The sequence below is a fragment of the Haliotis rubra genome, unplaced genomic scaffold (assembly GCF_003918875.1).
Source record: "Haliotis rubra isolate DU_JTF1 unplaced genomic scaffold, ASM391887v1 Scf107, whole genome shotgun sequence".
Lineage (NCBI taxonomy): Eukaryota > Metazoa > Mollusca > Gastropoda > Lepetellida > Haliotidae > Haliotis > Haliotis rubra.
Window position 1 is genome coordinate 958,591 of NW_025764970.1, and position 15,970 is coordinate 974,560.

The following is a 15,970-nucleotide window of genomic DNA, read 5'->3' on the forward strand; positions in this document are numbered from 1 at the left end:
GCTTCTATGCATCTAGGAGAATTATTAGAATATGTAAGTGTCAATATGACTATCTCATATGTAGAGTAATCACGAATACACACAAACATACAGATTTAGTTGACAGTGACAACAACTTCTAAACAACGTCAATACATTATTGTACATACATAAAATAATCACATAAGCTGGAAAAACGGTAATAAAAAAATACAGAATTATGATAGCTGAATAGTTCAAAATGGTTTGTTGATATTTAGCATGTACAATTTACCATCCAGTCCAAGCTTCATAAGAAAGATGCACAGATCTCACCTTTCTTTAGGTGATAAAGATATGTCCATGGCATAACTGTGTATAGCATCTACATGATATTTAATACATTTGATCTATACTGACACACTACTGATTTTCATGTATATGTACCCTTACAATCATCGCCAATTCCATGGTACACTGTTTCTATAATACTTCCAAAACATTTCTCCCTCTGGTGGTATTCATATAATTTCACTTGGATATCTGTCAAAGTTGTCACCCTCAATCTTCACTTCCAAAACTGGACATTGAAAGGTTGTCCACATTCCACAAGAACAATACATACTTTCAAACTATGCAAATATACAAAGAAAATAGAACAATTTAGGTGAATTTTCCCATATCAATTTCAAACCTAATGATCACTATAAATGGTTATGGTTTGTATTTGCACACACACACACTATAAACTCAATCAGATAATATCTTGTTCCACAAGGGATAGTAATCAGGTATACTTGAAAGTCTTTCAACTGGAGTCGACATGAGATTGAACGTTTAATGTGGCAGTGATTTCCAACGGACTGTAAAAATGTAACAGCCAAATGAACGGAATATTGCACATAATTGTCAGTCTCAAAAAAACACACAACTAATACTGGTAAACATCTTCATACAATCTCTTGTATATAAGAATTGTAATGAGCACTCTAACAGGTCTTTGATTGGACATACACCAAGAAATCGACATAAATATATCTAGTGCTATAGCTGTGCTCAAACCTGGTGCGAAATGTCTGTTTCTGAGCATTTCATGAGAACATACTCTACTGTTTCATGTTCATTCTGAAGTTTCTAAACCAAAGTTCATTTCACTTATGTGACAGCTTCAACAGGACATCACAATAGCATCAAGCAACATCTTCATCAGATCCAGGTCCAGTGTCAATGTTGCGAGCCAACATGTAGTTGTCCATATCGATGGAGCGGCAGTTGTTGATGGCATAGCGGAGTTTCTCTGCTAGCATCTCTTGGCTGCTGTACACAGGGAGCCGCAGCTGGAAGAAACATGTCTGTGAAGTGGGCAGGCTGTCTACTCCCTGCAACACCAACAACAACACAATATTACACCAGACCAGTCAGTGCAACAGGTCATTTCCCTCTAGTATTGATTGATGGAGGAATGAATTAATATTGTTATGATACAGATCACAAGAATGAGTCAGGTAAGTGGTAAGTTAGACTCTCACCCTATCCGAGGTCATAATCTGGAAGCGCTGTGTAATGTCAGCAGGGTTTGTTGGAAGACGACTTCGTCCAGATATAAAGCGGAGAAACTGGATCCTCTCTTCATTGGTGAAGGCCTCAAGAACATCCCAGAACCATTGAATGATAATGTGGCACTCATCTATTCCTCTATACCTGATGCCCAAAATAAAGCAGGAACTTCAAGTACATCACAATTTTCTATTTTCTTAGACTTTCATTAAAGCAAATATTTCACACCCATAAAACTTAATTAGCATATATTAGTTTAAAATAAGTTACATTACATCAAATTACATATATAAACCTTTCAAAACAAAAGAAAATATCTTATTTTGTATCCTATCAGTTATGTCTGACAATGTTAGTGGAGCCCAGACCTGACGACTTTGCGCAGTACATCAATAGACACCTCTGCAGTCCCGCACACAAACTGTTCGAGTGTCTGAGCTGTCAGGAGAGATATCAGTGGGACTGGGATGATCCATGACATCCCTTCTCTTATGGCTGCAGCCTGAGCAACAACAACATGCATACTTTGTATCACAACTGGATAAACAAATACTGTATGTGGGACAACCTTTTATTTTATGTATTAGATTTTGGTTAGGTTACAAAGGAATTCAACACATGTATGCTGCTCTAATCCAGTTTTCTGTCAATCTATATAGGTATCCCCTATCATACTATTTTAACCTGATATTTATTGCAATAAGCATACCTGTATAAGCTAATCATTCTTTAAAAAAGCATGATTCCAAACCACACAAATTTTTCCTATATTCCTAGTCTAAGACAAAATTGAAAATTTTAACTATAAATTGTATATTTATATACATATCATATCTCACGGTATGCACTTCTCTCTCTTCTTCGACCAAAGCATGGAAACGTGCTGTAGGCTAAGTTGAATCAAATCTTCTTGGCCTCTGTCCCACCTGACTTCTCCCCTCACTCCGATTGCTGGACCTGTCAATCATCTCTGTAAGCGTGCTAAGCGCTCAGAGATGGTCACGTGACATCCCACTACTGTCATTCTCATCTTGGAGCTTTAAGCAATCTGTGATGTGGGGAAGGTCGTGTGGGAATCCATCAGATGATTCAGTGAACTCTGACAGTTCAGTGAACACTGTCAGATCAGCGAATGCTGTTGGAGCAGCGATCTGGTATGGTTCGGAGACCAGGATCGGTTCTGAGACCTAGGTTGGTTCGACGATCTGGATCGGATAGGTGATCTGGTTCGGTGAGAGAATATCTGGAATCATACTGTAATCCGGTTCGGTTAAGTGATCTTGTTTGGGAAGCTGATCCGGTTCGGCCGCGTGATCTAAATTGCTGAGTCAAATGGGACCGGTGCAGTCATCTAAAACGTACTGGACTGAAAATATGTTTCAATCGAAAAACAGTTCACTAGGTTGAAGCGTTGTTCCAATCGAAAATAGAGCACTGGTCTGAAGCGTTGATCCAATCGAAAAGGCATACTGGCTCAAGTGTTGATCCAATCGAAAGCAGCGCACTGGGCTAAAGAGTTTGACTGAACGAGAGCGGTGAACTGAAGTGAAATGGTGCAATGGCCTCTTCTTCCTTTTGTGAGTGAGTGAGTATGGTTTTACGCCGCTTTTATCAATATTCCAGCAATATCACGGCGGGGGACACCAGAAATGGGCTTCACACATTGCACCCATGGGGAATCGAACCCGGGTCTTCAGCATGTCGAGCGGACGCTTTAACCATTAGGCTACCCCACCGCCCCCTCTTCCTTTTGTGAGAGCGATGCACTGGTACAAAGCGCCGGACCGAACTGAAGCGGCGCACTGGCCTGCAGTGACGAACCAACGGAAAACGCCCACACTAACAGGGATTGTTGAACTTGATATCATCACTGGAGTTGGAGGGATCGCCGTAGACAAGCTCGTACTTCAATAAATCATTGTAGGGAAGTTAGAGACACATTGCTAGTAGGGGCTGACAATGCCGTATCAGGTGTTTGAGAAAAAGTCACTAGAACTGTCAATCGGGACTGTGATGGCGAAGTTCACTACCGGAGTGGGGGAGTCATCCTGGAGAGATACTGGATCAGTGGCAGAAAAATACTTCTGTAATTGCCACAGTGTTATCTCTTCCGGGGAAGATCGATTACTTGTCCCATAATGAAGAGTAGAGACGAGTGGCAGACAGAGCATAACACACATCCACACCAGTGGGCGACAAGAAAGAGAATGACAGTAATGGGATGTCACATGACCATTTGAGAGTTTAGCACGCTTACATAGATGACTCACAGGTCCAGCAATCGGAGTGAGGGGAGAGGTCAGGTGGGACAGAGGCCAAGAAGATTTGATTGAACTTAGCCTACAGCACAGTTCCATGCTTTGGTCGAAGAAGAGAGAGAAGTGCAGACCGTAAGATAGGATAAGTTTAAAAATTGTCAAAGTTTTGCTTTCTGTCAAGTCCAACATGCTTCATGCATCATATCTAAGAAGCATCTATCATTATTATGTTTTCTCTCAAAATAAATCGCAGTAACTGATAACCTTTTTTTTTCACTGCTTGCCCTCGCCCAGACTACTCACTTGTTTGTCCATCTCATGGAGCCTGTGCTGCAGAACACGCTCCACATATTCCTTGCGGTTGTGGAAGTGGAGGGGGATGTTGAAGCCTCCAGTCACAACGGCAACCATTCTTTGATCACAACTCTGACCCTCAAAGCAGTCAATAGGGATGAACTATGAACAAGGCAAAATAGATAACAATCAATGAGTTTGGCTGTATGTAGACTTACATCTAGTCTTGGAAATGAATATATTTTACAGAAAAACAGTTCCTAAATTATATTCATAAAATGTAATAAAATGGAGAAGAAAGACTTTATATATTTTCAGAGAGTAAACAAATCTGCAGAGCAATAATTGCTTGAAATTAGACAAAACAGGTAAAAGATTTTATCACCCATCACATACATGCTATTGAACGTGTGTGCACCACCACCTCTCCCCTAAGACACACCCTCCCATTACAAGGTCATGAATGTTACTGTTCATTCTTACCCCTATGTTATATCATCAAAGGCTTATTCATATAGGTCTTTATGCATTCATTCTACCATGAAGTTGGAAATAACTCAATTCCAACTTGTCAGTCAGATGATTTGATGGCCAAGTCACAATAATATGATTTGAGTGTTGACAGTGTTATAAATTCTTTAAGGCAAATATCAGTGTTTCCTTAATACACTAAACAAATAAATCAAAACACAATACTGATCCCATGCCACTCCACTTCACATTTAATCATGTCATCTTCTACTTATGCATTTGAAATATCATTCTAAAATGGCTCATTTGAAACTAAAATAAGAGGTATCTAAGCTACAGAGAGGCTACCTCAAATTTCAAAACTCTGCAGTTTTATCTGCTAATGACCAAATACTGTACGGCAGTCCTGCTTTGTGATGTCAGAATTTCGTTAGTCATTATATTTGTTGTGTCCTCACCTCATGGAAGTTGGTTTCATTAACACCATTCTCCTGGATATCCTGGATGCCCCGCAGACTCTGGATGTACAAGTGGTCCACCTGGCACACAACAGAAGCACACTTTTTATTGCTTTGTTTCTGTTAATAAACCTTAATTCAATTTCCAGCATTTAAATAGTACTAATAATGTGTCCATACATTTATGCTTCAGTATTTCTGGAGTGTGCCATGCTACAGTAATTAATCTCAACTAATATAACACATAGCAAGACATTGGGAATAATGTAAGGGAATAAGATTAAACATCACAATGACTGTCTCAGTTAATCACCATCACAACCTCCATGACATTTAAGTACAAGACCTAATATTTATTTCTATGAGATTTGTAAGGAAAGTACAACAGAGTGTGACTGAACCAACCTCTTCCATGTCCTCCACCTTAAGTGGCATGCCAGCAATGAGCTTCCACACACATGGGGCCAAGTGGAGGTCGAGGGGCTTCTTGGTTCGTACTGCCACTCCAAACAAGATACCCAGGAAGCGGAACAGGACCATGTTCTCCTCCGATGTCAAGGAAGGGTTCAGCAGGAATCTAAACATAGCATCATGTAACTTTAGGGCAACTGCTAGTTTGATATACATTACATTAAGTGTGAGCTAGCAAAACAATAAAGTGTTTATAACAACTTGTAATGAATGGCTAGAACTTTCAACTGGCTGTGCCCACATTCCCTATACATAGGTTACCTGTCTCTGTTGTTTCCGGACTCATTCCTGGCATTTGGTGTAGGGATCAGTAGTGGAACAACTCCAGACTCCAACTCCTATTGGGGAAGGACAGAGATCAACATCAGATGACCAATAACAACCTGACACATTGCAATAAATAACAAGTCTCTATTCTTTACTGTACATAAATGTTTAACCAATCTGTCAATATATTATTTCATTGGTGAATATCCTTGACAACATGTATGTATGGAGGTAGAATAATTCATAATAAATTTTAAATGAATCGATGTCTGATGAATAAACGGATTAGAAAATAAAGGCCCAAATCACAACTTCTGACTATGTATGGATTTCCCATACCATGTTTCCCATACCAATATTCAACACAATACATGTCCTCACCATGCACATTTCTGTGATAGTGTCATCGAACACACCCCCAGCATCATCTGCACCTTCTCCTATCAGCTTCACCTTCCAGGCATGAGCTGGCAGTCGCAGTTCCTCAGGACGCAGCTTCACAACCTGCTGGGCAATCTGCACATACACGGGACGACACTTCTTCCCCCTGGCAGCAGAATTGTGTTTAGAATCATAGCAAAGTAGGCAAATAACACTTATTGTCGTGATTATTCCAATGTAAAGCATATCATGGTATCATAAGAGTGAGTGAATGAGTCAGTTAGTCAGCTTACTGTGGGAGTAAAACACTAAGTGATTTAGCACTTGTGTGAAAAATAAGAGTTTGTATTTGGTGCTGCTAATCCTAGAAACAATTAGATGGAATTTGAAACCACGATTCTAAGGGAATGTTTAGAAATACCTTGTTGAGAGTCTCTTCACTGTTATCTGAGGCCTGCATGTGTTGCCGAGAGACATCGTCTTGCCTATAGATCTCACCATGGGCAGTGTGTACACACGAGGTGACAAAATTGGGCGAAGTCGGCCATCCATGATGCCAGAAATACCAGCATCAAAACTGTTTAATTCCTGGGACAGATAAAATAGACAATATTTCAAGGAAGATCAACATGAAAGATATATGTATATCAAAAAGAAAATGTAAAACTAGCTGATGCCAGTTAACACCAGGCTTAATTGAAGCAGAGAATACCAAACATAACTGCACCAGCTAGGAGCACCAATGCAGTCATGTTCTTACCTGTCTGGGACAGAGATTATGGAGTTTCCAGGAAGAGTAGACAAGGTCTGAGAATCTGTGTAGCACCAGAAGACGAGACTTGATGGCTTCAATTGACATCTCTTTCAGGGATCCATACTGTGGAGGGACGGACTCTGGAGTGCCAAGCTGGAGAGGGGCAGGGGCACCAGGAATACGCTTGGGAGGGGGAGGGGCAGTCCATGCTGCACTGTGAGTTCGACCTGCTGAAATCTATAGAAATACAAATAAACATAAGCCATTTTGGACATTTAAGCATGTTCCCTGTTTTTTAAGTCAATCATCATAGACTTAAGAAACTGATATCTCACCTGTCTGATGTTCTTGGTTGCTAGTCCAGTTATCTGCTGTGGTTCTCTAATGGAGTTGGTGTGTCCAAGACCAAGCTGCCCATCAGAGTTATTCCCCCATACCCACACTTCACCCTTAGAGGTGAGGGCAATGGTGTGGTCAGAGCCAGTCTGAATGTCCGTCACAAAGTGACCACACAAAGCACTCACACACATAGGTATGGTGTGGTTTCTGCACCTTGCATCACTCTGTCCTATCAATCGATCTGCGGGTAAAAGTTCAATATATCTGTCACCAGTGTTTGCAATACTTTAACTTGCCAGTCGGCCATCAGGGCCTGCAAATATTTGAAACTGCCGGTGATTCCGAACGCTCTCTGTCACACACATATATACAGAAACCAACAGAGATTTAGTGGTCGTGAACTTCTACATCCCACATGCACAGAAATTTAAAACAAATGCACAAAAACTCCATCAAAGAATCCATCCAGTGGTAAGCAGAAAATTTGAATAAATGTGTAAACTTGAAAACTAAGATAAATATATCTAAAATTTGATAGGACTTAAAATTACTTTCAATATGTAGTCATTATACAAATACAATGTTCAATGTTTCATGATCTTCTATTAAAGTAGGATAATTCCTGATATTATACAGATAATCCACCAAATGTTCCAAAATACAAACAATAATTAATAGTCTACCTTGGCCCCAAGTGAAGACTGTTCCATTCTTAGTGAGAGCCATGGAAAACTGTGCTCCACAAGCCACCTTCTTCACATTGACACTGTCCAGGGCTTCTATCTTGGTGGGGAGAGACTTGGACAGCGTGTTGCCTAGACCTAGTTTGCCGTAATCCCCATCACCGAAAGACCACACTGACATACCGTCAACAGACACACACAGAGTGTGATTCAGTCCACATGCAACCTGTCCGAGAACAAAGACAAATGTTGGATAGTCCTAACTGCTGAAGTCAAAGTGAGGGGGTGAGTTGGGGGTAACACTGCTTGTTCACAATTTCTGTTACTTCTTGGCATGTCAACAGTGTGTGAGACGAAAAGAGCCGAAACATGGAAAATTTCATCTACATTGGTACTCTATTGACGAAAATAGCATCATGGTCGGAGTGAGCATGGGATCGAACCTATGACATTGATGTGATGAGCAAACACTTTATCCACTAGGCTACCACACCGGCCCCTGATGATAAGAATTCATCCTATGTACCTAATACATTTCAAAAATCAGCAAAACAGTGTAACTTTACATATGTTACCTAAATAACTACATTAGAATTTCCACTCTTGATGCTTAATACATAGATAAATAAGAAACTCACAAAGCCTACGTGGTGTCCCTCTAAGGCTATGACCCTCTCTGGGAGTTTCTTGTTGGAAGTAGATCCATGTCCAAGTCTCCCATAATCACCATTACCAAACGTGAACAGCTTACCATCTGCTGTCACTACTGCACTGTGCTTGAACCCACAGGCTATCTGAAATGTGAAATATTTGACTGTCCACAAAGCCCAAAATGTTGTGTGCTTTCCAAATAATGTTTTCGGGCATTAATACTAATTTCATGACTGACAGTTTTCAAGTTTGTTGTTTCAAAGTGTTTTACCTGCACCACCTCCTCAGCCTGAAGGGCTTCTATCTGTCGTGGCCTCTTCTGTCTGTCACTGTTACCATGGCCCAGTTTACCATAGTCACCATCACCCCAACTGAACACCTCCCCACTCTCTGTGAGGGCCAGACTGTGACCATCGGAGCCAACTGACGATGCCAGCAGCATGCTCACAAAGCCTACAGCGAGAAACTGGCTGATAAAGACTGAACTATCTACTGACATTACTGATGGAATTATACCAGAACTGAGTATCCCTGCTTTTTCTAATGCCAGCTATATCTTAACTACATTTCAACAGACCCTTATGTCCAACACAAGAAATATACAAGCATACAAACTTAAACATGTTCCAAAAACTGTGTCTAAGAGCCCCAGGTTTTCTCTCCTTTTCTTTCTTATTCTTCAGATATTACTACCAACAGGCATGCTTTCATTGGCCAATTTTACTTTAAATAAAGATATTGTGCTTGACTCTGACTTTAAACAAGAGGATAAAATAATGAACAGCTGAGGTACGATGCTCCTGGAGGAAAAACATGACAACAGGTAGTCGGACTGTCATATTCTTAGTAACATATAGTAATGGTGCTCCAGTACTATGCTCAACCTCGGCATGGGCAGTCAGTAATTCCTTCAATAAAGGGTAGACAAAATCCTGCATATATTCAAGAAAGTAGCACCCCACACATGTACTGAGAACACTAGTGTAATAAGTACCCTGCAAGGCTGAGATGATGGTGAGTGTGTGGGTGTCATCAGAGTTGCCCTGTCCCAGGCGACCGTAACTCCCCTCCCCACATGCTAGCACTGTCCCGTTGGCCTGGATAGCAAATGTGCAGTTCTGACCACAAACAATCTGCAAAAAACAAATTCATGGTCAATTATGAATATTATCTCACTTGTCCAAACACAAAGTTTCTTTAAGGAGTAGAGAACACAGCAATCAACAACTGACTTCTGTAAAGAATTCTGTTTTCATGCAGGATATACATGCAACAGTAGGAGGAGAGATTAAGAGTGACACTTAACTCGCTGTTCTGCAACTTAAAAAAACAATTTAAATAATATTTTGCCAATGGAGAGCAAGCTCTAGTAACTTGGAACCAGCCTGCTGGTATGAATATTGATATGCAGTGAAAGTAGTGGGGTTGCACTAATGTAGCATGTTGTTTGGTAAATTAGCAGACACAATTGAACACTATCATATAATGCAAAGGGCAGGTAAACCCTGAAAGTGTTATAATCCCAAGTGTTGTAATCCAAAATATAACATATGTTACATTTGACCACATTCTAAATGATACTGTATATTCATTGTAATACTTACTTGCTGAGCACATGAGAAAGATGGCACTTTTACTGGGGCGAGACAAGATCTCCCTCCCTCACACATCTGTCCATGTCTCCCACTGCCCCAGGTGAAAACCTCACATCGCCCTCCTACTTGCCAGTCTTCTGGACGGTGGGTCACCCAGGACATAATCTGACTGTCCTTGTTTAAGTCCCACAGTGTGTTGTCCTGATTGCCCAATAGATCATACACAAATTATCACAACAAATTGTTCATATGTTCAAATTCATTGAATGTCTAATCATTATTAAACAATTTGTTTTTCTTAGTCATTAAGATTTTATCACCAGTGAATTACATGTGATGAGAAGATAACTATAGTTAAGTTGTATTGTGATACAAATGTACCACACTTAAAGGACTAGTTGCCATATTACTCACATAACCAACACAATTGGAGTCTTCAGAGTCTCTTTTAAGTATTTTGAAGGTTTCGGGGATGGGCTTCCTGCTAGCAAGGGCAGCTGATGTTTTGAGAGTGGTGGAATAGGTGAGAAGCCATTGCCATTCTGACACTAGGTTGTTGTGGGCTGTGGACAACAAGGTAATAACTGGCTACTGGGAAAGTCGAAAGCCACATCTTATGGATGAGGCAAGTAGACAGGAAGCAATGTAAACATATCAGTTAAGCTCCATGATATCAGGAAAAAATATCAAACACATCAAAGTGTTGTACAGTGAATACTTTATGCTGGGAATGAGGATGGTGGTTCTAAGCTACTTTTAGCAATGTCCCAGTAATGTGAATGTGGAGAAACATCAAGAATTTCCTCTGTGTAAGTGCACCTAAGTAGAATGCACAACCAGATCAAATTGAAACAGCCAGGCTCAAATTCTTTATTGAAAAGAAAACTGGTGTAAATAGTCAGTTGGAGTATATATTAGTATATCATTCAGTATATCCTTTACCAGATAGATGAAATCCAAATGCATTGCATTTTTTTGGCATTATCAGATAATCTAGGATTAAAACTAACATCAAGCATATTCTGAAAACAAGGACATAGTCTTTGGCACAAAATGACCACCACCATAATGGACCTGTAAGGGAGATGGTACATCTTGTCAGTGATAATGAGAGATAGCATATATATACACCTGTACAGTCATCAAGACGATTCACTTGTTTTCCCTTACCTGTTTCCTGTGTGTAGTGGTGCAGTGGCTGTGGAGAGAAGCACAAAGCCTTGTCTAGGGACAGTCCGACGGCAAGGGAGGCAAGACACTGGAGGTACAGGCTGTGGATGAGCTGGTCACCAGCCAGGATCACAGGCTGAAACACAAGGTATACTGATTCACCCCACATATTGACAGTATACTTCAGAACTCCAGCAATAGAATGACAGCAGACAGCAATATACACGGTATACTGATTCACACCACATATTGACAGTATACTTCAGAACTGCAGCAATACAATGACAGCAGACAGCAGACAGCAATATACACGGTATACTGATTCACACCACATATTGGCAGTATACTTCAGCAATAGAATGACAGTAGACAGCAATATACACGGTATACTGATTCACACCACATATTGACAGTATACTTCAGCAATAGGATGACAGCAGACAGCAATATACACGGTATACTGATTCACACCACATATTGACAGTATACTTCAGCAATAGAATGACAGCAGACAGCAATATACATGGTGTACTGATTCACCCCACATATTGACAGTATACTTCAGCAATAGAATGACAGCAGACAGCAATATACACGGTATACTGATTCACACCACATATTGACAGTATACTTCAGAACTGCAGCAATACAATGACAGCAGACAGCAATATACACGGTATACTGATTCACACCACATATTGACAGTATACTTCAGCAATAGAATGACAGCAGACAGCAATATACATGGTATACTGATTCACACCCACATATTGACAGTATACTTCAGCAATAGAATGACAGCAGACAGCAATATACATGGTATACTGATTCACACCACATATTGACAGTATACTTCAGCAATAGAATGACAGCAGACAGCAATATACATAGTATACTGATTCACACCACATATTGACAGTATACTTCAGAACTGCAGCAATACAATGACAGCAGACAGCAATATACACGGTATACTGATTCACCCCACATATTGACAGTATACTTCAGCAATAGAATGACAGCAGACAGCAATATACATGGTATACTGATTCACCCCACATATTGACAGTATACTTCAGAACTGCAGCAATAGAATGACAGCAGACAGCAGTAACAGGTTAACACACTGTACACACCCACAGGAATTGAACCCCATTTTTCCTTGCTGACTTACTGTGATTAATACAGGTCAGACCACAAATCTAGAGCATACACAACAATCATACAAAACTGCAGTTAATTAGTTTTAGAGTGTAATGTATACTACCTTTTCATGGAGGTACTGCTCCTGAAGCATGCTTGGTAGTCTTTGGAGCATTCCACGGAAACATGGTGCCTGATGCAATCCTGTGATTCCTCGCAGTTTGAGAGCACGACGAGCCACAGCAACAACACGGTTCTTGGTGAACAACTCTGGGGTGTAGTGGATGTTACTTATATCCTTTTAAAAAGATGCAGTGAGAATTGATTTAATCACACAACTGATATAAATATGAGAACATCCTGGTTGTACATTAAAAAGCTGTCGATTGCTACTTCAGACAGTCGTGCCCCGTTTATCCAGACACTTGTGTTTTTCTTAAAATTGTCCGGATAAACGAAGTTTCGGATTTCTGAACATAGGACCATACGTAAATAGACATACAAAGAAACGAACATAATAGGTCTCAGACATAATCTTTATTGATAAGACATCAATAAATAACAATGCAAACATAAAATCACATCTTGTCAAATACATGTACAGTAGTCAAGTCAATAACATGTGCGATCATACCTGTACATGCAGTTATGCTCGCTTGAAGACATGGATCAAAGCTTTTTGTAACGGCTTTGTAGAAACGTTTCAATAACAGTTCGAGGGAAAGAGAGGAGAAGAAAGGGAGAGAGAGGAGGAGGGAGGTGGCGGCTGCCCAACTTCGTCATCATCATCATCATCATCATCATCATCATCATCATCATCATCATCATCATCATCATCATCATCAGTCTCGCTGTCAGGGCACACTGCCTGCAGGATGTCAGTGTCACTCAGAGATTTGCCAGTCAGTTCGTCACCCAGAGATTCGCCAGTAAGTTCGTCACCCAGAGATTCGCCAGTCAGTTCGTCACCCTGAGATTCGCCAGTCAGATCGTCACTCAGAGATTCGCCAGTCAGTTTGTCACCCTGAGATTCGCCAGTCAGATCGTCACTCAGAGATTCGCAGTCAGTTCGTCACCCTGAGATTCGCCAGTCAGATCGTCACTCAGAGATTCGCCAGTCAGTTCGTCACTGTCGATATTCACAAGGTCGTCAGCAGTAACAGACACAGATGCAACTTGCGCATAGGACCGTAGTGCATCATGAAGTTCCAACAAGGCCATGTCTTCTTCTGGGTCTTAATTTGATTGAATGATATCGACATGGCAAAAGCAGTTAGCGATTGTCTTTTCGCTCATAGAGGTCCAGGCTTGCTTGATCATCCGGATTGAAGTGCGTAAGGTGACTGCTGGATTCTCGTTTGTGTCTCACAACGAGCTTGCGGTAATGTGCTTTGAAAGCACCGATGATTCCTGCATCCATCGGCTGAATGTGTGCAGTCATGTTGGGCGGCCGGAAGTGCAATCTGACATGTGTCAACTTCACATTGGGGGTGTGGCTGGCTGCATTGTCCATCAATAATATAACACGCCTACCTCTCAATCTCATCTGTCTGTCAAATGCTAGCAACCAATCACGAAACAGTTCTGATGTCATCTATTTCACATTGTTCCTGTACCTAACATAAACGTCCAGATTAAAGTCCATGATACCTATGCTATCGCCAAAACTTCTTTTCATTAACAGGCAAATTTCGACTGGTCACAGACAGACAACGCTTCTGATCAAACAACAGTTTATCAGCATAATTATAGTGACCCACAAATTGACACGCCTCAAAAGCAACTCAAAATTAATTCAGTGTCACCTTGCTAATTACAGGTAGTTAATCCTCTCACGCTTCAAAGACTACCGACTTCTTTTAAGTTAATGCACACAAGGCCACTTGGTAAAATGCATGTGTAAACATACTGAAAGGTGCTCAGACATCCGGATACACAAGAAAATGCACATAATTTAGCGTTTTGTATATGAAAATGACAGTCCGATTACGGAATGCGGATTTCCGGATAAGTGAGTAATTTTACAACGTTGAGAATTCGTTTTAAGGAATTTTCATTCGGAAGGCGAGTTTTCCGGATATCTGAAGTTCGGATAAACGGGGCATGACTGTACTCACTCTTTACAAAAACTGTTGGCTTATATGAATCTTACTGAGAATCTACTAATGTATCTGACCTTTGATCTGCTGAAGCACACAGCGAGACTGCGATCGGCAACCCACGAGATACTCTTTACCATACCACTGCCAGTCTGAGTTTGTAGCAAGCAGCCATCCTACAATACAGACATCTAATATTAAACTTCTTAAACATATGAGGAGAAACTATAAAACAAATCAGTCTGAGAGACCCCTGCAAATTAGGGAATGTAGTTAAACAAAGTATCTACCATTTGAACTTGCACCAGCAATGAAATATAGGCAAACAATAACACATAAATTCTAATGACCTTAACAGCTAGTTTAACATGGGCATATTGGTTCAAGCAATAAAGCCACCTACCTGGAGAGACCAGATGTTAACCCATCCCTTGCCACAACCACTAGCTATCATGAGACCACTGGAGCTGAAGGCTATGGCGGTCACCCCTGTGAGGTGCCCCATCAGCATCTGGCAGGGAGTCAGGGGGGAGTGAGGCTGTGTGCCCTGGCTTTCCTCCCTGCTGTCACTTGAACTGGATGAAAACTGAAACATGAAAACACAGGAATATCAGATATCGACAATCACTTAGGGAATAAACTACAGGAAGCTTACTGAAGTCAGTATTGAAGGACATGAGCAGCTCTTCAGTTGGGCCCAGCAATGGTCCATGTTTTAGACATCATATATTTAGGTAATGGCTTGGGTTGGTTTGTTATTATGGGCTGGTTGTAAATGGCAGAGAAACATAGTGACACAAATCTACCAATGCACAAACGCTCATTGGTCTTTTCTTATTGTTAGCAAGAAGGACAGAACGAAACCAATGACTTATAGGTCAGGTGGATAATGTACAACTGTGCACAAGAAAAAACACATCCTCAAAGTATGTTCAAAGTATTTTTAACATTGCAACTGGTTGAAAAGTAAAAGAAAAATTTCAATTAAAGAAATCAAATTTAAAGAATCCAGTACCTCATTCCTGTCTGTTGAGTGATGTTTGACTGCGAAGGGTGAGATGTGGACCTCCACGTTGGATGGCTGAGGGATTTCCCACAGATACACACCTCCATCCTCACACCCACTGGTATAACAATATGATAGAATACATCAATGGTGTTCTCTTTACAAAAAAATACCATTCATGTTTCACAATGTAAACAATATGTGACATCTTAAATTCTAGTATGTACATTTTTGTTCTACGTTTATAACAAACAAACTTCACTTGGCATGTTTGGTAACATGGCAAGGAGAAACAGTTTATTTGTTATACACATATGTGTAATAAAGGAGTTGCTTTGCATACAATACTCTTGTCAGGTTCATTACAACTTGTATGCTTATAAAGACTTTCAAGTTTGAATGACTTTTGATTAAT

General features: G+C 40.5%; 1 protein-coding gene across 1 annotated transcript in view; it reads right to left on the reverse strand.

Moving 5' to 3' along the window:
- Window positions 1–861: 861 nt before the first annotated feature.
- Window positions 862–15,970, reverse strand: part of LOC124279627 (probable E3 ubiquitin-protein ligase HERC1) — a 135,324-nt gene continuing 120,215 nt past the window's right edge. The window contains 22 exon segments of the mRNA XM_046715470.1: window positions 862–1,337; window positions 1,488–1,659; window positions 1,884–2,017; window positions 4,077–4,229; window positions 4,997–5,077; window positions 5,402–5,573; window positions 5,729–5,805; window positions 6,116–6,281; window positions 6,537–6,703; window positions 6,876–7,106; window positions 7,205–7,449; window positions 7,892–8,117; window positions 8,530–8,685; window positions 8,814–8,995; window positions 9,537–9,675; window positions 10,147–10,338; window positions 10,552–10,700; window positions 11,308–11,443; window positions 12,575–12,748; window positions 14,627–14,725; window positions 14,953–15,135; window positions 15,565–15,673. Coding sequence (XP_046571426.1) covers window positions 1,149–1,337; window positions 1,488–1,659; window positions 1,884–2,017; window positions 4,077–4,229; window positions 4,997–5,077; window positions 5,402–5,573; window positions 5,729–5,805; window positions 6,116–6,281; window positions 6,537–6,703; window positions 6,876–7,106; window positions 7,205–7,449; window positions 7,892–8,117; window positions 8,530–8,685; window positions 8,814–8,995; window positions 9,537–9,675; window positions 10,147–10,338; window positions 10,552–10,700; window positions 11,308–11,443; window positions 12,575–12,748; window positions 14,627–14,725; window positions 14,953–15,135; window positions 15,565–15,673 — 3,532 coding nt within the window. The 3' untranslated portion in view covers window positions 862–1,148.